The 22,747-nt window shown below is 46.2% G+C and overlaps 1 protein-coding gene across 1 annotated transcript in view; it reads left to right on the top strand.

The window, feature by feature from the left end:
- LOC142297394 (uncharacterized) overlaps nt 1–22,747 on the top strand; it is a 181,706-nt gene that overhangs the window by 78,994 nt on the left and 79,965 nt on the right. The window contains exons 9-11 of the mRNA XM_075341620.1: nt 2,820–3,004; nt 7,716–7,857; nt 13,355–13,527. Coding sequence (XP_075197735.1) covers nt 2,820–3,004; nt 7,716–7,857; nt 13,355–13,527 — 500 coding nt within the window. The remainder of the gene's footprint in view (nt 1–2,819; nt 3,005–7,715; nt 7,858–13,354; nt 13,528–22,747) is intronic.

The raw sequence follows: 22,747 nt of genomic DNA, 5'->3' as shown, positions 1-22,747 counted from the left end.
GGCCAGACGCCTCTAGTGACTGCCCAAGGGTCCCATCTCCTGGTGTGGAAGACCTGGTTGCTATGTGTCTGTGCGTACACACCTCATTCCAGCCTTTAGGATTACCTGGAAGTACTGTCACAGCATGGGTGCAGTACTCAGTGGTGCCTGACCAGGTCAGGGGCGCCACATTAGCTTTAGGAATCGCGCAGAAAAGGATTAAATAGCAGACAGACATTGTGGAATTTTGGATAGTAGAGAGGTAATGTCAGGTCCAGAGAGGTAGATCTGTGTGTCATCGGCATAGAGATGATACTGAAAGCCGTGGGCCTCTGAGTTGTCCCAGGCCGAAGGTGTAGATGGAGAACAGCAGGGGTCCATGAACTGAGCCTTGGGGGACACCGACAGATAGGGGGCGAGATGAGGAAGTGGTGTGAGAATGGGAGACGCTGAAAGTTCGGTCGTTTAGGTATGAGGAGATCCAAGATGGGGCCAAGTCTGGGTGTTTTTTAAGTTTACCTGCAATGTTATTTTAAGCCTCTTAGCTTTACCATTAGTTGGTCTGAGGAGCTGTAGCATGACCTTGCACCTTTATGTGATTAGCAGTTTCGGTCTATGGAAATGTACACTGGAATCCGGGTGTGGACGGGGGCAGCTTTCCTAGCTCTGCTACATAGAAAATCTAAAATCTTGGATTGTGTCAAAACTGCTGCACCCAGTAATCTAAGTTTTATATATATCGTTGGATTCAGGGCCTCTTTGCTTACATCATATGGCTGTCAGATGAGGTAGCGAAAACCTGCTGACAGATTCCCTTTAAAATGGGTTGACAGGTCATAGGATATTGATGAATTATTATCTTTAGGATAGGTCACCTTTTTCAGATTGCTGGGTCCCCACACACGGCCCACCAATCAGATGTTGTCAGTCACAGCCAACTACAGTAGACCAGCTGTAGTTTTTAAATAATTCATAAAAACTGACCCGCACATCCAACAAGTGTGAATAGGTGCTAGCTGAAAAAACATATTAAATATAAAATATAAGATGCATACAGCTGCACACTAAAAAGCCAACAATCTATAAGGGAACTCTGGTTCTGCATTACTGCTTTATGAAAAAATGAGATTTTTAGTTTATGTATTGGACAATGCATGTAAGCACGGAAACCAACGGGCAAGATAATCTCTGTAATCCGGGTACCTAACTTAAATGCCACTTTCTAGGTTAAAAACATCCATGTTTGGGCAGCTAGACTAAAAAATCTAACTTGAAATGCAACTATTTGGCCTAACCTCCATGGGTGGGCAGCTAGGATTCCTGCTATAAAGGTTATGAACATAGCCTGGTTTATAGAGCGGAGTGCTCAGTCAGAAAGAGACTCACTGCAAATATTTAAAAAAAACTGACGCGCACATCCAAGTGTGAATAAGTGCTAGCTGAAAAAAACATTATAACTACAAAACATATATGGCTGTACACTAAAATGCTAACAATGAATAACAAAACTCTGATACTGCATTACTGCTATATGAAAAAATGAGATTTTTAGTTTGTGTTGGCCAATGCATGTAATTGAAATATTTGTAGTGAGTCTCTTTCTGATTGAGCACTCCGCCCTATAAACCAGGCTGTGTTCATAACCTTTCTAGCAGGAGTCCTAGCTGCCCAAACGGAGGTTAGTCCAAATAGTGGCACTTCAAGTTAATTTTTTTTTTTTAGTCTAGCTGCCCAAACTCTGATGTTTTTAACCTAGATAGTGGCATTTAAATTAGGTACCCGGATTACAGAGATTACCATGCCGTTGGTTAGCGGGCTTACATGCATTGGCCAATACATAAACTAAAAATCTCATTTTTTCATATAGCAGTAATGCAGTATCAGAGTTCCCTTATACATTGTTGGCTTTTTACTGTACAGCTATATGTATCTTATATTCATCTGTAATTTTAGACAGGAAGTAACTGCTGATCAGTGGGTTGCTGGATTTTGGACTTTCACAAATGTCATCTATTTCAAAGGACCAGACAACCCCATTGAAGATTTATTCCTGAGATAGCAACTTATCTCCTATTGATTCACTATGGATAGGGGGATAGCTTATTGGTTGCTAAGGGTCCAATTACCTGGATTCTGTAATCTGGAGCCAGGCTCTGCAGAGCCCTGTCTTGAATGGAGAAGAGGTGAATATGCTGGGAGTGGAGGACTTCAGGTGACAGCTACTACATTATCTGTCCTCAGAGTGATTGCTGTGTTATCTGTGGTGTTACATAGAACTACAGGTAACATTAGCTAGTGTCTCTGTACTCAGAGGTATCAATGCATTATCTGTGGTGTTACATAGAACTGCAGGTAACATCTACTGCATTTTCAGTACTCAGAAGGCTATCCCTGTGTAATCAGAGGTATTTATGAGGTCCTAGTGATGGCACTGGCAGAAAATGATAGGGTCAAAAGAGATTAGGGTCAGAAAAGACCTATCAATGCATCTGTCGTAGCCTATGTAAAAGCAGAGGCAGGGAATGCAGAGGCCATTTTGAGGTGACTCTGGATAGTGAGAAGACATCACCGCTTGACCATAGAGCTAGAGAGAGAAGACAAATGTCAGAAAACTGCAGAACGGTGAAGAAGATTCGTGTGACAGGGAAAGAGAATAGTGTCATACATGTCTATTCAGGGCAATTATAGGCTTTGTTGTAGTTTTTCTGCAAATCATTTTTTTTTTCCTGGGAAAATTTACCAAATTTAGTGAATTAAATTTTCAAAAGATTTGCTCATTATTAGAAATTATGAAATCTTTGTGAGAATGATTGATTACATTAACAGGCTTTTATTTTCAGAAAATGTGCAAAATGAAATAGAAAAAGTTCTTGGATCATCTGAACCTCAATCGGAGCACCGGAAGTTAATGCCCTACACAGACGCCGTCATCCACGAGGTGCAAAGATTTGCCAACATAATTCCGACTAACGTTCCCCATGCTACTGCCCAGGATGTCACATTCAAAGGATATTTCATACCAAAAGTAAGTGAACTTAGTCAGTAATAATGATACAATAGTCTGATATACAAATATCAATTCTTGACTTTATTTAAATTTGGTTAAAAATTTTAATTTCTCATCATGTAAATTCAATGTATCAATGCGAGATGCTAGCAAAACACTCAACAGGTTGCAATGCACATGAAAAACACTTTGTGGCCACACATGTACAATATTAACATTTCCTGACCCAGTACCATAAAGTCATGAGTTTGTATTCAAACATGATCATGGCGCACATCTCCTTTCGTATTTTATATATATATATTTGTTGGGTCCCTTGGGTTGAGAGGCATTAGAGTAGGAAGGGAGCCTTCTTTGTGAGAAGGGCAGCGGTGTGCGCACATGCCTGAGGAGCACTCCAGGAGGGCTTGTGCAGTACGCAAAGGCCCTGGGAGGTGAAATCAGAGGGCACCCATTTGAAGGACAGCCGGAAAGCCAAGCAGCATTGTGCTGGCAAGCCGCGGCAGTGAGTCGACGTCCCTGCAGGTCGGAAAGCAAGCAGTGTAGGGATTCTGGCGCTACACTGCAGCCATGCCACCTCACCAACTGGTGTGCAAATGTGACACCCTGGACTAGCCAGGTAGTCACAGACATAATATCACACACACACCCTCCCCTGGATAGTCAACACCAGTCAAACAAAATCCTTGTTGCCTCCCTCCAGGGTCTGATGTCCACACCAGGTGGGGCGGAGCCAGGCGGTTGGCCCCACCCTCTGAGGAGTTCACAGGCCTAGAGGCGGGAAAAGTAACAGATTCGAGTTGGAGTTGAAAGTGAGAGGACAGAAACTGTTGGTGTCTGGGTAGGAGCCCAGGCACTGTCAGCAAGGTCTGCAGACGGTGGTGGCCATCTGCAGGAGGTGGTACAAGTCAGCAGAACCGTAGGACCGGGGATGGGCGGTGGCCCGCCGGTACTGAGCCGGGGAGCAGATTTGTACCAAGAACAAAGGCAGGGCCATTGGACCCCGACTAGGCTAGGAGCCGCTGACAACGGTCAAATCCGAGAGTGACCGGAACCCCAGGGGTTTCCTAACACCCAAGACCCGACAGAAGGCAACAGTCCACACAGTGAGGATAAAAAGCCACCGCCAAAGGCTAGAGATCCAAGGTCCAGCGCCTGCGGGCAAAACGGGCTCCTTCGGTACATACACGCCGGGGAGCGGACTACCATTGGGAAACCATCAGAGTCGATACATACACAACGGTGCAGGGAAAGACAGCCACCATCAACCTGTCCGGGGAGAGCAAAGACACTGCAGCCGGCTGCGGGACCCGTCCATCCAGCCGTTTGGTTTACCAGAGACTCCGTGAATCTGAGTCTAAGTGAGTACCACAGTGCCATCCGGCGCCGCGCTGCCCCTGCAACCCTGCACCCCAGCCCTCCTGCCTCCACGTATCACCATCCGGGCCTCGGGATCACCCACCCCTACCCACGAAGGGGGAACCAACATGCTAGCTGCTCCCTGCCGTCGCTCCCGGGATCCCCATCATCCGCAGCGGTGGTGCCTTTTATCACCACGACCCGTGGGTGGCATCACGAACTATGTCCCAAAACAAACCACCCCTTTTTTCACTCGTGGGCGAGGAGCGCTGCTCGAGTCCCCGGGTCCGGCCCACCGCCCGAGCCACCGAGCAGCAGCAGCCCCGGACCCTAGCGTAGCGAGCGCGGCCCCTCCGCCCGCGACACATGTCCACATCTTGGAACTGCACATTACACATCCACATTACAAATGTTGGCAAGGCTTTGTGAGCAGCAGATGGAAGTAGATGAATACCAGCTACAACATGCACATCAGTGCTCCGGTAAGACTTGCCACAGAAGAGAGTGGCCATGGATGTCTGACATCCTTGAGGTTCTACAAAACTTTTAGGAATTAACAAAGTTGGTTGGCAGCGACGATGCCATAATCAGCATAAGCATCCCGCTTTTAGGTCTACTAAAACTGCTCACAATTAAACAGTAGAGATGATCGATCTTAAGTTTTGATATTTGCTTCTTTGGAAGACTGTTTCCAAATCCAAAGTTCGGGTTCGAAGTTTGAGTTAAGAATGCAAACCACTCAAGCCAGCAGCTCTGTGTTTGGATATGAGTGACGCTCAGCCCTCTGCGAGCCACTTGCAGTGTTTGAACGTCTCGAACTTGTGGTAAAATCAGTGTGATCAGATGCACTGTGCACATAAAAAAAAAAAAAACCCGAACACCCTCCCCCTGAAGTGTTCTGCTTATGGCTAACTGCATGTGGGTGGAGACACAAACTGCCCAATTACTGACTTCCATTGAGGTTCGGTAGAAGTCTGGGTCAAAAACTGAACTTTTTTAAGGTTCAGATGTACCTGGCAAACCGAACTTCCAAAAGTTCGCTCATCTCTATTAAAGAGGAAAAGCGGTATCGTTGCATGTGGTCCAGGTGGAGATGGAAGAAGAAATTACTCAGGGTGGTGCTACCCAACCCAGCCCCATCTAATCTTCTGATAAGGATGAGAAGGAGATGGAAGAGGAACAGGAGATGATTGTCTACACTATAGAGTACTGCCAACACAACTTCATCCTTGTCAGTTCAGCATGGATAGGTGGAGGACAAAGGTAGAGGAGCCTGAGTCATCCTCCTGGTGGGGATATTGAAGTCTTTCCTGTTCGGAGTCTGTCATACATGGATGACTATATTGTAGCACCCCTGAACCCGTCAGGGCACTACAAGGTACTGAATCCTGTAATAGATGCAGGGCCTACCCCCAGGGACCTGAATGACCAGTGCCGGTAACATCAAAGCACATAAACATCTCCAGTTTCCCTCTCCCAATCATTGGTGACTGACTGACTACTTTGGGACCCAATGGATAGCCACCCAGCGTTGGAGCCGATCCAGTCCACTAGACAACAATCGGGGGGGGGGGGGAGTGAGACAGTGGTTCAGTCTGCAGTGACAGTTGTAAGAGACGGACGTGTCTTCAGACGGGGTCGTGTAGCAGTGACCTAGCTGGTGAAGGAGAGTGGTTGCCAGGGAGGGTATGACTAGTCACCCCTGGAACCATAGCAGGGACTTGGCACAGGGCCCTAGGTCAGGTGAACGCTTCAGGCTACCTGACTGTGATGCCCTGGCCTATCTGGTCGTCACAGGGTATTGTGCAATCTGCCCTTCTGCACAGTATCCACTCCTCCTTGGTTACAGATCCTGGTCCTTTGGTGTTGATAAGAGCTTAGCCAGTCAAAATCCTAGAAACACTTTGAACCATACACACCAGACACACCATTGGGGGGCCTTAAGGGAATAGGGCCGCCCGCATGGGGAGTTGGTAGGGGAAGGTGACAGAGTGGAAAGGAGTTGTGCGGTGACTCTCAAGGAGAGAGGTCATGGGAGACCGGTTGGAGGACAGGAGCATGGCTCCTTGGGTACTAGGTGGCAGACGTTGGTGTGGGCCTGGTAGGAGCTGGAACCCCGGTCGCAGGGGATCATGTCAAGGGTTTCGGACTGCCGAGGAGGGCAGCCGGCGGCCTTAAGCCATCTCCGGGCAGGGGCCAGGGCACGACTCAGTACGTGGACCCTAGGCCGGGAAGTAGCTTCATGCGTCCTGGTAATTTACCCAACGGGGGTGAAGTTTTCAAGATTCATCCCTCACCCGCTCCAAAATCTGAGTACTAGCGCAACGAGGGGATTGGACTTTTCCCTTAACACAGTCCATCAAATCCCACGCGTGAACCCTGAGAGCAAGCTCACTCCGTTAGCCATACGGGTGAGCGGGACCCGAATACTTCCATACTATAGGGTCCAACAGAGAGAAGGTGCCACGGAAAAGGCCACAGGCTAACAGGCAACACCAAGGGCACGGATCCACGCGTGCTCCCTCCCTGCTGCAGTGGTGCTCAGAATTCTGGTTTATAATCTGTTGCAGTCGGTATTCTTGTACTGAGTATGCTGAAATACCCCTTTCCTTCTCTCCATGGCACTCCCTGCACCACCAACGGGCCCCGGGGCACAACCCCCTACCCACGGAGGGGTTAAACACCTTGCTGCCTTACCACCGCCACCGGGCTCCCCAACAGCAGCGGTGGTACTCCGCATTACCACGCACTGTGGGTAGCGTCACGAACTTCTAACTCCCTTGTACATACTCCCCTTTTTCAATTCGAGTGTCCGCGTGAACCCCGGGGTCCGGAGACCCCTTGAGCTACAGCAGTTCCCTATCCAAGCGGCTTGGCCGCTGACACGGAGGCGGACATGACCAATACCTGCAATGTGAGGGGACCATCCAGGACCCCACTGACCCAAGAATGTGGGGGCACCAGCAGTAACGAGAGAGCCAGGGACTTGAACAGAGGGTCCTCAAAGTATAGCAACTTGGCAAACTGCATAGCTGGGTATGACGTAGTGCCCACCACTGTCTGTGGCAATGCGTGGTCACCGCGTCATACCCAACTATACAATTTACCAAAGCTGCTATACTTTGAGGACTCTCTGCGTTCACACAGATTAAGGTCTTTGACAGAAACGTCTGTGCTTGTGTTGGTCCTACAAGTTCTTCCCAATAAAAGACCACTATTCACATTGATCTTGAGTGCCAAGTTTCTACATCTACTTGAGACTGTTTTGGACCCTACTTGAGCACCACCCCAGAAGTGCTGTGTGTATCAACTAACTTAGTTTATTGTTACCCATGTATTGGGAGTTACTCTTGCAACTTCTTTTTTTCAGGGTACATATGTCATGCCCCTATTGACTTCCGTCCTTCGAGATGAGGCCTACTTTGAGAAACCAAATGAGTTCTTCCCGGGGCATTTTCTTGATTCCAAAGGAAATTTTGTGAAGAATGAAGCCTTTTTGCCATTTTCAGCAGGTAATTTAATATAATATTCTGCTGATTTGCTTAGAAGCTTTAGTATAATAGAGTATACAACGTGCATTTTAATAGGGTGGATCCTGTCGATAATTTTTTTTTTTTACTTCTGATAACTTAAGGCAGATTTTCAAACCCTTTATAAACATAGGCAACATCTCCGGTTAAGCTGGCATGTTTTTCACTTAGGAAAAATACAGTAAAAAAAAAAGTGTTTATAGACATATATATTCTTGGGAAAAAAACTGACTTGTATCATAAAATTACCATCCCACTTGTACTTCACCTAAACTACTGAAAAAATAAAATGATAAAACTCCCCAAAATTGCAATCTATTATGAATGTGTTTTAGAAAGTGGTTGACACTTATGAAGCATTAAAGTTTCTCAGATATACCGTAGTATGCAGACCCCTTCCCTAGTCATTTTATCAGGGTGTTATCTCCAGCCACAATGACTCCCAGTGGACACCATGTGTCCCATAAGTGCCATGCACTGTCCGGATTCGCACACACAATTACTTCTAAGGTGTTGGACTCTTTTAATGTGTCGCCCCCACGTCAGCAGCCGGGCTGCTCGGATCCGGGTCCGCAGTGGCTCGAGGGGCGTCCGGACCCGGGGGTCGTGCGGCCACTCAAATAAAGGGGGTATTTACAGGGGATAGTATATCTAAAGTTTGTGACGTCACCTATGGTGTGTGGTAAGTTGGAGTACCTGGGGAGATGACTGGGGCAGCCAGGTGTTGCGACCCTCCACGGGTAGGGGGGATGCCTCGGGACTCTGTGGTGGTGACAGGGAGGTGCCGTTGGGGAGGTAAGGGTCACTTGCGTACTCACTCAGTCCATAAAGCTGACACCGCTGCCGGCGAGGGGAGCTAGTTTGGGTCGCGTCCCCGCTGGTGTTGCCTGATGATCTGTGACCTTCTCCCTGGCAATTAGTTTACTTTTTAGTTGGCCCCGGTAGAGTACAACTAATCGGGTCCCACTCCTCAGTGTGGCTATCTGTGGGAGCTTGCGCTCAGCGTTCACGCTTAGGATTTCCCACAAAATGGTCCAGAAAATCCCATCTCCCTCGTTGCACTAGTACCCCGATTTTTGGAGCAGGTGGAGAGTGCATCTTGAAGGCTCAATTCTCGTTGGGTGAATTGTCAGGTTGACTAAAGCTACTCCCTGACCTAGGGTCCACGTACCCCGTCGTGCCCTGGTCCCAGCTCGGTGATGATACAAGGCCGCCGGCTGTCATCCTCGACAGTTCTGTGTCTCTTGTCACGATCTCCAGTGACCGGGGGTCCAGCGCCTACTAGGCCCAGACCACTGTCTGCCATCTAGTTACTTATAATGAGGCCCGGCTCCTGACCTCCTCTCTCCTTCACCTCCAACACTACACTGGCCTACTCCTGACCTCCCCTTACCAACCCCCCCAAGTGGGCGACCCTATTCCACTCAGGCCATCCACTGGTGTGTCTGGTGGGTGTGGTGCACAGTGTCCCTAGGATTTTGATTAGCTGGTTTTGGCAACAACAGAAGTTGAGGACCCGTAACCAAGGAGGAGGTGGATATTGCACAGAAGGGCAGATTGCACAATACCCTGTGATTACCTGATAGGCCAGGGCGTCACATTATCATTGCAGAGTCCGACAGGCAACCTGGTCTCTCAGGTGCTCAGCTCGGCTGGGCTTCGGCTGAGTTGTTCCACTGCTCCCAGCCGTGCAGGAGTTAATCCTTTTTTTTTTTTTTTTTTAAGCAGTGTACTATCTTTCTGAGAGTCAGGTTGCTGGTTATCATCCACAGCTGGTCTCCTATTTTATGCAAGGGTGTAGTAGGAGACTGCCAAAGTCCGTGAAGGTCCTCTGTTTGATTACCAGTGATTTGTTTGTCTGCGCTATATGAAAATTCCCTTGTGTGACTTTCTCCTTCCCCTTTGATTTATTCCCTCTGGTGTCTTTTTGTCTCTCCTCTTTGGATATTTTTGGTGTAAGTTTTAGCTTTACCCCCTTTATCTTTCTTGTGGAAGGAGTATTACGTAGTGTCCTGCCCAAATCTGGGTTGAGAGTATGGGAGTTTTAAAGGGAACCTGTCAGCAGAATTTTCACAATTAAACTAAAAGTTTCCCGTTCTGCAGCTTCTGGCCTGCATTCTGGAAAGGTTCCTGTTGCTATTGTGCCCCCCTTTGAGACCTAAATAAACACTTTATAAATTCTTACCTTTTTGTATGTTAATGTGGTTTTATGGTCATGGGGGCAGGCTGTATTTCATCCGTTATTTGCCCTCCTGCCGCTGTTAGCCGTCCCCATTGCTCATTGCGGCACGGTGGCTCAGTGATTAGCACTGCAGTCTTGCAGCGCTGGGGTCCTCGGTTCAAATCCCACCAAGGACACCATCTGCAAGGAATTTGTATGTTCTCCCCATGTTTGCGTGGGTTTCCTCCGGGTACTCCGATTTCCTCCCACAATTCAAAAATATACTGATAGGGACCTTAGATTGTGAGCCCCAGTGGGGACAGTATTGCTGATGTATGTAAAGCGCTGTGGAATTAATAGCGCTATATAAATGAATAAATTATTATTATTATTTACATACATGATGCCGCCGCCGCCCTCATGTAATGCAGTTCTCCCGAGGTCTCGCACATGCCCAGTGGCATTATCGTGAAACTGAGCACTGTGCAAAGCGTGAGCGCTGGTGAGGTTATTGCGAGATTATGGGCGGCGTTGTGAATGTCATCAGCAGCGTCATCCAAGTACCCACCCATTATCTCGTGCCCACGCTTTTCCCTCTGCCTCCACCGTTATGCGCAAGCACTGGCCATATGAACCACGTTACCTATTACCTATCGGTGGTGTGCTGCTCCTCCCATCTATGTCCTGCTCCAGGGAAAGATGGGTAATAGGTAACGTGGTTGATATGGCCAGCCCTTGCGCATAACGGTGGAGGCAGAGCAAAAAGCGCGGGCACGAGATTATGGGCGGGTACTTGGATGACGCTGCTGATGACATTCACAGTGCTGCCCATAATCTCGCGCCTGCACAATCCCCTCACCAGCGTTCACGCTTTGCACAGTGCTCAGTCCCGCGAGAGTGCCATTGGGCATGCGTGAGACCTCGGGAGCACAAAGTTACATGACGGCGCCGTCCTCATGTATGTAAATGAGCAATGGGGGACGGCGAAAAGCAAACAGCAGCAGGGGGGCGAATAACGGACGAAATAAAGCCTGCCCCCATGACCATAAAACCACATTAGCATACAAAAAGGTAAGAATTTATAAAGTGATTATTTAGGTCTCAAAGGGGGCACAGTAGCAAGAGGAACCTTTCTAGAATGCAGCCCAGGAGCTGCAGAACGGGAATCTTTTAGTTTAATTGCGAAAATTCTGCTGACAGGTTCCCTTTTAAGTCAGGGCCCGACAGGAGACAGTGTTGTGTTGGGGACCCAGACATCCCTACCTTCATGGATACCTCCGGGGTGAGGGTGCGTGCAGGGGTCCTAGTCTTAGGTCCAGCATAGGTCCCCCTGTGTCTACTAGTCACCCATGACAGTGAGGTAGAATTTCCCAAATCCAGCTAAAATGGCCACTATGAGCCATTAAAATACCATGAAATATCCCCCATGCATTCCCCTCCTCCTATTTTATTACAGAAGTTTATATAGGTATTAGAGAAGTATATATGGGTTCACACCCACTTGCATATAAATACTCCTACTGTAATGCACTAAAAAAAATCACATTGCATTCAGAGCAATTTTATTCAATGAGTCAGTGTTAATCTATGAATTTTTTTCAGCTGTAATTGAACTGGGGAAAAAAAATTGCAGTATGCTGCTGATGATCATATATATTTGGCTAAACTCACTAATGCAAATCTATTTTATTATTTATCTATTATTTATTTTCCCGCTAATGGTTAGTGGTTGGGTGAAGCCATTTATTGTCAAACTACTGTGTTTTCTCTTTTTAAATCATAATGACAACCAAAAACTTACAAATGGCCCTGATATAAAGTTCACATACCCTGGTGATTTTTGGCCTGGTAACATGCACAGAAGTTGACACACATGGGTTTGAATGGCTAATAAAAGTAACATCCTCACTTGTGACCTGTTTGCTTGTAATCAGGGTGTGTGCGTAAAAGCTGAGTGAGTTTCTGGGATCCAGACAGACTCTTGCATCTTTCATCCAGCCACTGACGTTTCTGGATTGTGAGTCATGGGGAAAGCAAACAATTGTCAATTGATCTACAGGAAAAGATAGTTGAACTGTATAAAACAGGAAAGGGATACAAAAATGTATCCAAGGAATTGATAATGCCAGTCAGCAGTGTTTAAACTGTGATTAACATAAAAAATCAGGTGCTCTGTAAAAACCAAACCATGATCAGGTAGACCAACAAAAATTTTGGCCACGACTGCCTGGAAAATTGTTCAGGATGCAAAGAAAACCCACAAATAACATTAACTGAAATACAGAACTCACTAAAATCTAGTGGTGTGGCTGTTTCAAGATGCACAATAAGGAGGTACTTGAATAGGCTGCATGATTGAATCACCAGAAGAAAGCCATTACTGCGCAAATGCCACAAAGTATCTCCCCTACAATATGCCAAACAACACAGACAAGCCTCCAAACTTTTTGAACAAGGTAATTTGGAGTGATGAGACCAAAATCAAACTATTTGGCCCCAACCATAAACGGTACATTTGGAAAGGTGTCAACAAAGCCTATGATGAAATGAACTCCATTCCTACTGTAAAGCACGGAGGTGGATCACTGATGATATGGGGATGTGTGAGCTACAAAGGCACAGGAAACTTGGCCAAAGTTGAAGGAAAAATGAATGCAGCACGTTATCAGCAAATACTGGAGGCAAATTTGCACTCATCAGCCCAGAAGCTGCACATGGGAAGTACTTGGACGCTGCAACATGACAACGATCGAAAACATAGGGCTCAGTCGACCTATAGGTTCTGGAGTGGTCATTTCAGTCTCCTGACCTCAATATCACTAAGCCACTCTGGGGAGAACTTAAATGTGCAGTTCATGCAAGAAAGGCAAGAAATTTACAGGAACTAGAGGCTTTTTGCCAAGAAGAATGGGCGACTTCACCATCTGAGAAAATAAAGAGCCTCATCCATAACTACCACAAAAGACTTGAAGCTGTCATTAAGGTTAGAGGGGGCAATACACAGGTATTAAGAACTGGGATATATAAACTTTTGATCACGGTCATTTGGATGTTTTTGGTTGTCATTATGATTTTAAAAAGCAAAAACAGTAGTTTGACAATAAATGGCTTCACCCAACCACTATCCATGAGGGAAAAAAAAATTATGTTATCGTTCATATTCTCTGACAAAAGGCCAAGAAAGCAAAAAATCTGCAGGGGTATGTAAACTTTTGAGCACAACTGTATATAAAAATAGCAAGTGGAAGTGAGACTTAGTAGAGTCTGATTTACAATGTTCCATTTGTTATAGTTTTTTTTCATTTTTTGTTTCTCCAGGTAAAAGAAGTTGTGCTGGGGAGAACTTGGCAAAAATGGAGCTGTTCCTCTTCTTTACTAGATTGCTTCAGAAGTTCACATTTGAGGCTCCATCCGGCGCTGAGTTGGACCTGACCCCGGCTCTTGGGTTCACAACACCTCCTATGACCTATTTGATTCAGGCCATTCCACGAGCCTAAGGACAAGCTTATATGAAAGCAGCCAATGTGGTGAAAGACATTAAGAGATGCTCTATTGTGGTAGTTTTTTGTAGTGTATGTTTACTGCAGAATGTTCTCCAAGTATCCAGGGAGTTGTACCCACACATCAATGAAAGAACCAAGGCTGGAGACTATTCCTGTACACCAGAAATCTGCTCATGACCAAAAGTCTTTGTTTTGATTCTTATTCAATAAATTAACTGTAGACCTCAAGCGTAACTGCTAGTTTTTAGTATTTCTTATGGGTGACTTTAGCTCACATGCAATGTCCACTGGGAGCTTATGGTAGCCTGAAATTTACGTCCTGTCTAGTCAGAGGCTCAGGCTGCTGTTTCTTCCATATTCACATTGCTACCTATCTAATATTAAGGATCCAAATATATTTATTTGGCAGAGGAACCATTTGAAGCTCCTGGCTGCTGTTAAATCTGTACCAGGCTCCAAGTATTCATATACTATTTATCATCATAGTGTCTTTTTATGCTGTGTGTGCCATACATATAATATATATGTGCCGCCCCCCATGTTAGCAGCCGGGCTGCTCGGATCCGCGGTGGCTGGAGGGGTCTCCGGATCCGGGGGTCGGGGTCGTGCGGCCACTCGAATAAAAGGGGGAGTATTTACATGGGGCTGTTTGGTTAAAGTTTGTGATGCCACCCGTGGTGTGTGGTAAGGGCAAAGTACCACCGCTGCAACTGGGAGTACCCGGTGGCGATGGAGTGGGCAGCTAGTTGTTTAACCCCTCCACGGGTAGGGGGAATGCCCCGGGACTCGGTGATGGTAGGGCAAGCCATGGGATGTAGGTTTGGGAGGCAGGGAGCAGGGAACTCACAGTTGGTAGTCGTGGTGCTGGATGAGGCTGTGCTGTTTTGGAAGGTCAGTAAACACACAGGCTGTAATTAAACCTAAAGTCCTGCAGTACCGCTGCCGCTGATAGGAGCCCGTCCAGGTGACCATTCCCAATGGTATTGCTTGGTATGTTCCAGTCTAGTCCGACCTTCCGGGAGCTTCTACCCCTCACTCTGAGGGCTGCTCTCTCACGCTGTTCTGGGAGCTCCAACTCCCCAGCCTGCTCTCCCCCTGACAGCTACTTGAGAGCCACCACTCTCCTTGCTCCCCTGCCGACGACTGCCCAGTCACCTCCCACCCAGTATGCCTGACTCTAAGGTGGCCGGCCCTTTCTCCACTGGACCTACCCACTGGTGTGTGTGACTGAGATTTGCATGCTGGGTTTGCAATACCATTGGGTGGCACCTGGAAACAAGGAGGAGATGATTAATGCACAGAAAGGAAAATTGTGCAATACCCTTTGACGACCTGATAGGCCAGGGCGTCACACATACAGATGCTGATTCCTATTGTAGTCAATCCAGAGACTGAATTTTCCATAATCATTTAGCAGATTGGACGATATGAATTAATAATTGTGTAGATGATTAATTCTAAATATTAATTCATTTGAGTTTGGTCAAAAAAGTTTGAAAAACCTTTGGGGCATGTTTTGGCATTTGCATTATTTTTGGAACAGTCTTTGTCATCCATGTATGGTAATTAATTTTGGCCTCTGTAACAAACCTGAAAAAGGGTGAGAAAGAATGACAGAAGTGCTGTTTTGGACTTAAAGAAAAGCAAATATTGTAAGATGATAGAACAGCCACGATCTTTAATGCCAGATATATAGTATAGAGAAGAAAATACAGTTTCCTAAATGTTGCGGTCATTGTGTCGTCCTATGTGATTATATCCTAACATGAGGAAACTCTAAGGATTTTAGGCTTATTTCTTAATTGAATTTATTGTAACGCACATAATAAAAATGTAAAAAACATGGGTCAAAATTAGAGAACACTTTCAGATACCTGCAAGTAATTGATGTTAATCTGGCATCTTCTGCTAATTTCCTTAATCTGACAAACCCTATGTAACTGGCTCCTAACTTTCCAGTTTGCACTGACTTTGCAAAAATGATGTCACATTCCAAAATGACTGAAACCCTCCGGCAGCAGGTTGTCCAGATGAAGGTCAGAGGAGTGACCCTATCGGCCATAGCAAGAGAAGTTGGTCTTTCCAAGTCTGTGATTTTGAGAATATTGCATGTTTAAAACATCACAAACTCTTTCAAGTCTCCCAAGAAGGCTGGTTGTCCTCAAAAGACAAATGAGAGGATAGAATAATGTGCAGAATCTTCATGGGAAATCGCTTCAACACTGCATCTGGAATTGCTGGCCAGTTGCCAAACCTCTCATTAGCAGAAACCATCAAAAGGCTGGACCTTTAGTGAGAAGCATGTCATGTGGACAGAGAAATGGTCCAGAGTTCATTTTAGTAATGAAAGCGAATATAATTTTTTTGGGTCTGATGGGAAACACTATGTCCCTCAATAAATTGGGAAAAGACTGAACCTAAAGTGTGTTAAAAAAAAGAAAAAAAAATCAGTGAAAGTTGATGGAGGAAGTGTCATGCTTTAGTGAATGTTTTCTGCAGCAGGAGTTGGCTCTCTCATACAGCTACATGGCAGAGTGAAGGCAAGGGTTGATCAGAACCTTCTTCACAACATGTGGTTTGTTACTTGCGTTCATCACTCAATCAGCAAGCAATTTTCATGCAGGACAATGCCTGCTGTCACACAGCAAAACCGGTAAAGCAGTTCTTTAAAACATAAAACATTGAAACAACGAGATGGCCACAGCCCAGACTCCTGATCTAAACCCAATAGAAAACCTCTAGAAAATCTTTGGTGACAACGTTATGGCCAAGAAACCCACAACAAACTGTGGGGGAGACTGGAAGAAGATTGGACCAAAATCCCACTAAAGCAGTGTGAGAGACTAGTGATGTCCTGTGGCCGCAGATGTGCTGAAGTCATTCACAGCGACGGCCGGTGCACGCCCTACTGATTGTGACTGGTGTTACCTGCAGAAAATGTACTTACAATCTTTATCTGTGCTACAGTCATTGCTGTTCTCTATCGTCATCACATTTTGGGGAAAATTAAGGTTTTATGTTGATAAACTTTTGGATCTTGTGTAAAACACTGTTATAGTGGCACGGTGCACCCCTTACAAAAAACCCTTCAGATGTTGATCAATGTACCGTAGATTATATTATTTTGGAAAAAATGCAAGTCATTATACATTCTCTAATTTTGATCTTCAGTGTATTTCTATCATTGTGGTGCAGTCCATACAAATAGCATTATATATTTCTGAACTATTTTTGACCCTCAGTTATACTTATTTATTCCTACTTATCTTGTGCCAAACTGGGCCATATACGGACAAGAGGGACAGTCGTTGTGGATCGGTAGCACCATGCGGCAAGTCAGGGTGAGAATTGGGGAATAAGCGGGAGAGAAACAGTTCTGTTATCCTGTGTTGTTTCATATTGTTTAGTCAACATATAAATAGTAGTGGAATACTATTAAGTATCCACTTCTTTCAGGAGGATATCTGTCATTTATTTATATATCTATTTTAATGTGATTAAAAAAAAGTTTGTTTAAAAGAACTGAAGTCCTCAGTGGTTGATACCTTTTTAATGGCTAACTGAAAAGATGGTAAAAATACCAGCTTTCGAGACTACGCAGGAGTCTTCATCAAGCTCAGTATAAAGCCTGCTTTACACGGTACGATTACACATACGATATTGTATGCGATCGTACCCGCCCCCATCGTATGTGCGTCACGTTCAATTTGTTGACCGTGGCGCACAAACGAATATTTCCCGTCACACGTACTTACCTTCCATACGACCTCGATGTGGGTGGAGAACGTCCACTTCCTGGAGTGGGAGGGACGTTTCGGCGTCACAGTGACGTCACGCGGCAGCTGGCCAATAGAAGCGGAGGGGCGGAGATGAGCGGGACTAAAACATCCCGCCCACCTCCTTCCTTCCGCATTGCCGGCGGGAGCCACGGGACGCAGGTAAGATCTGTTCATTGTTCTCGGAGGGTCACACAGAGCGATGTGTGCTGCCCTGGGAACATTGAACAACATCACGTTCAATTTTTAGGAATTGAATGACGTGCATGCGATGAACATTTTTTCCTTCAATCACAATCGCATGTAGGTTTTACACGCTACAATCTTACGATGCCGGATGTGCGTCACTTACGACATGACCCCGCCAACACATCATAAAATACATTGCAGCGTGTAAAGCGGGCTTTACAAAAAATCTGAAGTCACATTTATACACAACAGGACATAGAATGGAGCATGTGTTCACTATTTGCTGTGGTGTTTTTAAACATAATGAATAAAGTGCAATTTTAAGGGTTTTTGTTTTCTTCTGTTTTGCAAATTGATGCTTATATATAATGGCTGAGTCTATTTTTACATGCACATATACTTTATATATACATACGTGCACATATACTTTATATATACATACAGTGTAAAAATTGCTTTAACACAGCTACACTATAGAATGCTGTGATTCTGTATACAGCAGCCATCACTAGAGGGCGCCATTTGTACAAGGGCTTATGCATCTCCTGTTTATCCAAATATTAAATCACAAAGCTCCCACTAGTGGAGACCTAAACAATTGTCTCCACAATGATCTTTCCTAAACTGCTTAGAGGTTTCTAATTCATTGTGTGCACCCAAAACCACCTGCACTTTGCTTTGTTTGTTTTTTTTGTTTTTTTTTATTGTGCAAACTAATTTGCGGAAAATGACTTTGGAACAAACTTGTCTTGACACACCGTTGTTACACGTTGTTGGGTTTTATCCTTTACCTCCAGTGAACTGTACAATATAATGTAATGTAAGATCGAGGGTGCAGCTGTATAACTTTGATGCTCACAGAGCTTTCTGCTGAAAATCAGCTGTAGATTTTCTTAGTGAGGAGCCAGAATTCATTTCTACAAAGAAGGTAAGAGATTAAATCGGAGGTGCAGGATGAGTTCTGTGTCTGTGAGGCCGGTTTCACACATCCGGCATTTCGCCGCTTTGCTGGATCAATCACACTCCAGTACAGTGCAATACAGTACAATGGCATCGCGGCAAGCTCCGGTCACATGCTGTCATGTAACCGGAGCATGTGACCGGAGCTTGCTGCTATGCCATTGTACTGTATTGGACTGTACTGGAGTGTGACGGATCCGGCAATCTGGCGAAATGTCGGATGTGTGAAACGGGCCTAAGGCCAGAGTCACACTTGCGAGTGCCTTGCATGTAACTTGCGTGAGTTTCTCATTGAATCACCCGGCATGGACTCCTGCTCTCTTGACAGGAGTGGGTCGGTTGCATGTATCTCTATGCAGCTGACTCGCTCCTGTCCGGAGAGTTTGCGGCCATGACAGGTGATTTAATGAGAGACTCGCACGAGTTATACACAAGGCGCTTGCAAATGTCAGCCAGCTTTACATGTTACGATTCTGCATACGAAATCGTATGCGATCGTAACCGCCCCCATCGTATGTGCGGCACGTTCAATTTTGTTGAATGTGCCGCACAAACGATTAACCCCCGTCACACGTACTTACCTTCCATACGACCTCGCTGTGGGCGGCGAACGTCCACTTCCTGGAGTGGGAGGGATGTTCGGCGTCACATCGACGTCACGCGGCAGCCGGCCAATAGAAGCGGAGGGGCGGACTTGAGCGGGACATAAACATCCCGCCCACCTCCTTCCTTCTGCATTGCTGGCCAGGAGCCGCAGGACGTAGGTAAGATCTGTTCATCGTTCCTGGGGTGTCACACACTGCAATGTGTGCTACCCCGGGTACGATGAACAACCTGACGTTCAATCCATGAGGAAAGAACGACATGCGTGCGATGAACATTTTACCGTGCATTCGCAATTGCACGGAGCTGTTACACACTACAATGTACCTTACGATGCCAGATGTGCGTCACTTACGACGTGACCCCGCCGACACATTGTAAGATACATTGCAGCGTGTAAAGCGGGCTTTAGGCTGAGTTTACATGTCCTATAATCATCCGTTAGAACAGATCTTGCACAGCTCTGTTGGGAAAAAAATTCTGAAAACACAACTTTTTTGGACATTGTTAAATAACTGATTTCTGTGAGTACTGTTTTTTTTTTTTTTACATGGGAGTCTATGGAGAATGAATCCATTAATGGATTGCTATTTAGGCACCGTTTTTTTTTTGCTTTTGTAAAGGATCAGTTTTTTTCTTACAGGATCAGTTTCAGTAGGAAGGTAAATAGCAATACGTTCTGAGTTCTCAAACACTTACGGATTCTGGTTACAAATAAGCTGAACAGCAGTACTCAATGTCAGGCAGCAGCCACAAAAGCAAACAAGATTTTAAGGTGCAGAAAAAAAGAGATTATAGTCATATGTAAAAGTTTGGGCACTCCTATTAATGTTTACCTTTTTTCTTTATAACAATTTGGGTTTTTGCAACAGCTGTTTCAGTTTAATATATCTAATAACTGATGGACTGAGTAATATTTCTGAATTGAAATAAGAACTGTACCTGTGTTCTTCCATTTCTTTACTATGTTCCTCACAGTGGAAACTGACAGTTTAAATCTCTGAGACAACTTTTTGTACCTTCCCCTGAACAACTATGTTGAATAACCTTTGTTTTCAGATCATTTGAGAGTTATTTTGAGGAGCCCATGATGCCACTCTTCATAGGAGATTCAAATAGGAGAACAACTTGCAAGTGGCCACCTTAAATACCCTTTCTCATGATTGGATACACCTGCCTATGAAGCTCAAAGCTCAATGAGGTTACAAAAGCAATTTAGTGCTTCGGTAAGTAAGTAAAAAGTAGTAGTCAAGAAATTGATAAGGGTGCCCATACTTATGCACCTGTCAAATTTAGTTTAAATGCAGATTACACATTTTCTGTTAGTACAATAAACCTCATTTCCATTCAGAAATATTACTGAGTCCATCAGTTATTAGATATATGAAACTGAAATAGCTGTTGCAAAACCCCAAATTGTTATAAAGAAAAAAAGGTTAACATGAATAGGGGTGCCCAAACATTTTCATATGACTGTGTGTGTGTGTATAATATATATATATAATATATATAAATTACAGTATTCATATATCAAATATAATATTTCACCGTATAGTTTGGATAGGATGCACTTTTCCTCCCAAAAATTTGGGAGGCAAATGAGGGGTGCGTCTTATAATCCGAATGTAGCTTACCGGGGGGGGGGTGTTGGAGAATGGTGACAGGGGGCAGGGGCGATGCTGCGGGCACTGTGCTGCGGGCGCTAACCTGTGTCGCGCTGCCTTCAGGGGCTTTCCTAAAAACGTCAGTGGTGCAGACCTCAAATAATGATGCCTGGAGTTGGTGCATGCGCAAATGGAGCTCCAGTTCAAGATTTCATCTGCACATATGCCGCCTCTGGCCCATTGATGTCCCAGCAGCGAACTTGAGGAAAATGGTGCCCGAAGGTAGCGCATGTGTGACGCCCTGGAAAAACCAGGTAGCCACAGAGGTTGTACAAATCTCTCGGGTACAAAATTCCATCCTCCTTGGCAGTCCAACACAAAACCCACACCCAGGTGCACAACACCAGTCAGTAAAGCCTAGTCACCCCCCATGACAATAGGGACACACCAGTGGGCGGGACCAAGTGGATGGGAGCGCCCACTTAGAGGTCCTGAGGTGTTAGGGGTGGGAACACAGTAGAAAAGCTCAAACAGTACTCGAGTACTTACAGTTGAAGTGGGAGGGTGTGAAGTGCAGCGGAGCTAGGGGTTGGGGCCCCTAGACTACCGGACTAGGTGGCAGACGGCAAGCAGGACCAAAGACGCGGGAGACCTTAAGTGGACTGGGACAGGGTTGTAGCCTACTAGTGCCGACAGCGTGAGTCCGGTCCGGAGGCTGTGCACAGACTGGGGGCCTGGACCCTAGGGCGAGGAAAGTTTCAAGCCCCTTGTCAATTGACCAGCCGGGGACAAGGTGTCAGGCCTTGTTCCACAGTAAGCCCAGAAATGGAAGCACAATGCGGGGGATAGGGTGTCCATCAGAACCCACAGAGATTCCAAGGGTCATATTTCGCGGGCCACAGCTCCCAACATGCAAAGTACCGGGAGTGGACTTCCCCGTTCCAAGCAGAGTCGTCCCAGTAAAGACACACAAACTGAGTGCAGGAGGAAGGGACCCCTGTTTGCTACACCAGGGTGTGGGACCCGAATACACCCACCGGAGGCAACCGGTCACTGGCAATTTGGTTTACCACTGGACTTTGTGTGCAATTCTTTGGAACTGTGAGTACACCATCTATCCCTGGTCCAACCCTGCATGACCCTCTCTGCAACCACCACTCCCGTTCAACCTGGCCACGGGACTACACCTCCCCTACCCGTGGAGGGGATCCAAACCTCCATCAGCCCTGGGCATCCCATCACCAGGCAGCGGTGGTGCTACCAATTCTCACACTCACAGCAACCCACGGGCAGTGTCACTGACAAACTAATCCCCTGTAAATACCCCCTTCCTACGGTTGTGAGGACGGACGGCTGTACGATCCAGGGTCCGGCTACCACTCGAGCCGCAGTAACAAACCCGGATCCGAGCAGCCCCCTGCAACGGCCCGGCCCCCATCCGCAACACATGCGCAAATGAGATCTCAGCTTGCCATGGAGCCGATAGCTCCATCTGCACACGCGCCAACTCCGGGTCCATTTCTTTAAAGCCCTTACCGCTGACAGTTCCTGGATGTTTTCTCTGCCTCATACCCACCACACAACCATGCTGTATGACCGTCCCTGCCTCTTGTGACCCCCACTCCACCACCTCTGCCACACCATCCTACTCCATGACCACCCCTGCCTTCTGTAACCCCCATCAAGATGAGTGTCAGGCTGCCACTAGGGGGAGCTGGAGCCTTGCAGGGAAATACACTACACGGAGCTGAATAAGCCAGGAGGGGAACTCCCAGTGTGCTGAGCATCAGCTGGAAAGCATAAGCGGAGTATGGTTGGGCAGGCTGGGTCATACACAGTACGGGAAGAAGGAGGAGAGGATGAATGAGCAAAGACAGGGTCGAGGTCAGGCCGAGGTCAGTATCAGAGGAAGCAACCTAGTGGGGAGGTAGGAGAGGGGGGAACAACCAGGACTATTGTGGGAAGGAAGGAGGTGGGACAGAGGAATGGCAGAATAACTAGGGCAGGGTTCCCCAACTCCATTCCTCAAGGGCCGCCAACAGTGCATGTTTTCAGGATTTCCTTAGCATTGCAAGG

Source organism: Anomaloglossus baeobatrachus, chromosome 3 (assembly GCF_048569485.1).
Source record: "Anomaloglossus baeobatrachus isolate aAnoBae1 chromosome 3, aAnoBae1.hap1, whole genome shotgun sequence".
Lineage (NCBI taxonomy): Eukaryota > Metazoa > Chordata > Amphibia > Anura > Aromobatidae > Anomaloglossus > Anomaloglossus baeobatrachus.
This window is presented reverse-complemented; position numbering and strand designations above follow the sequence as displayed.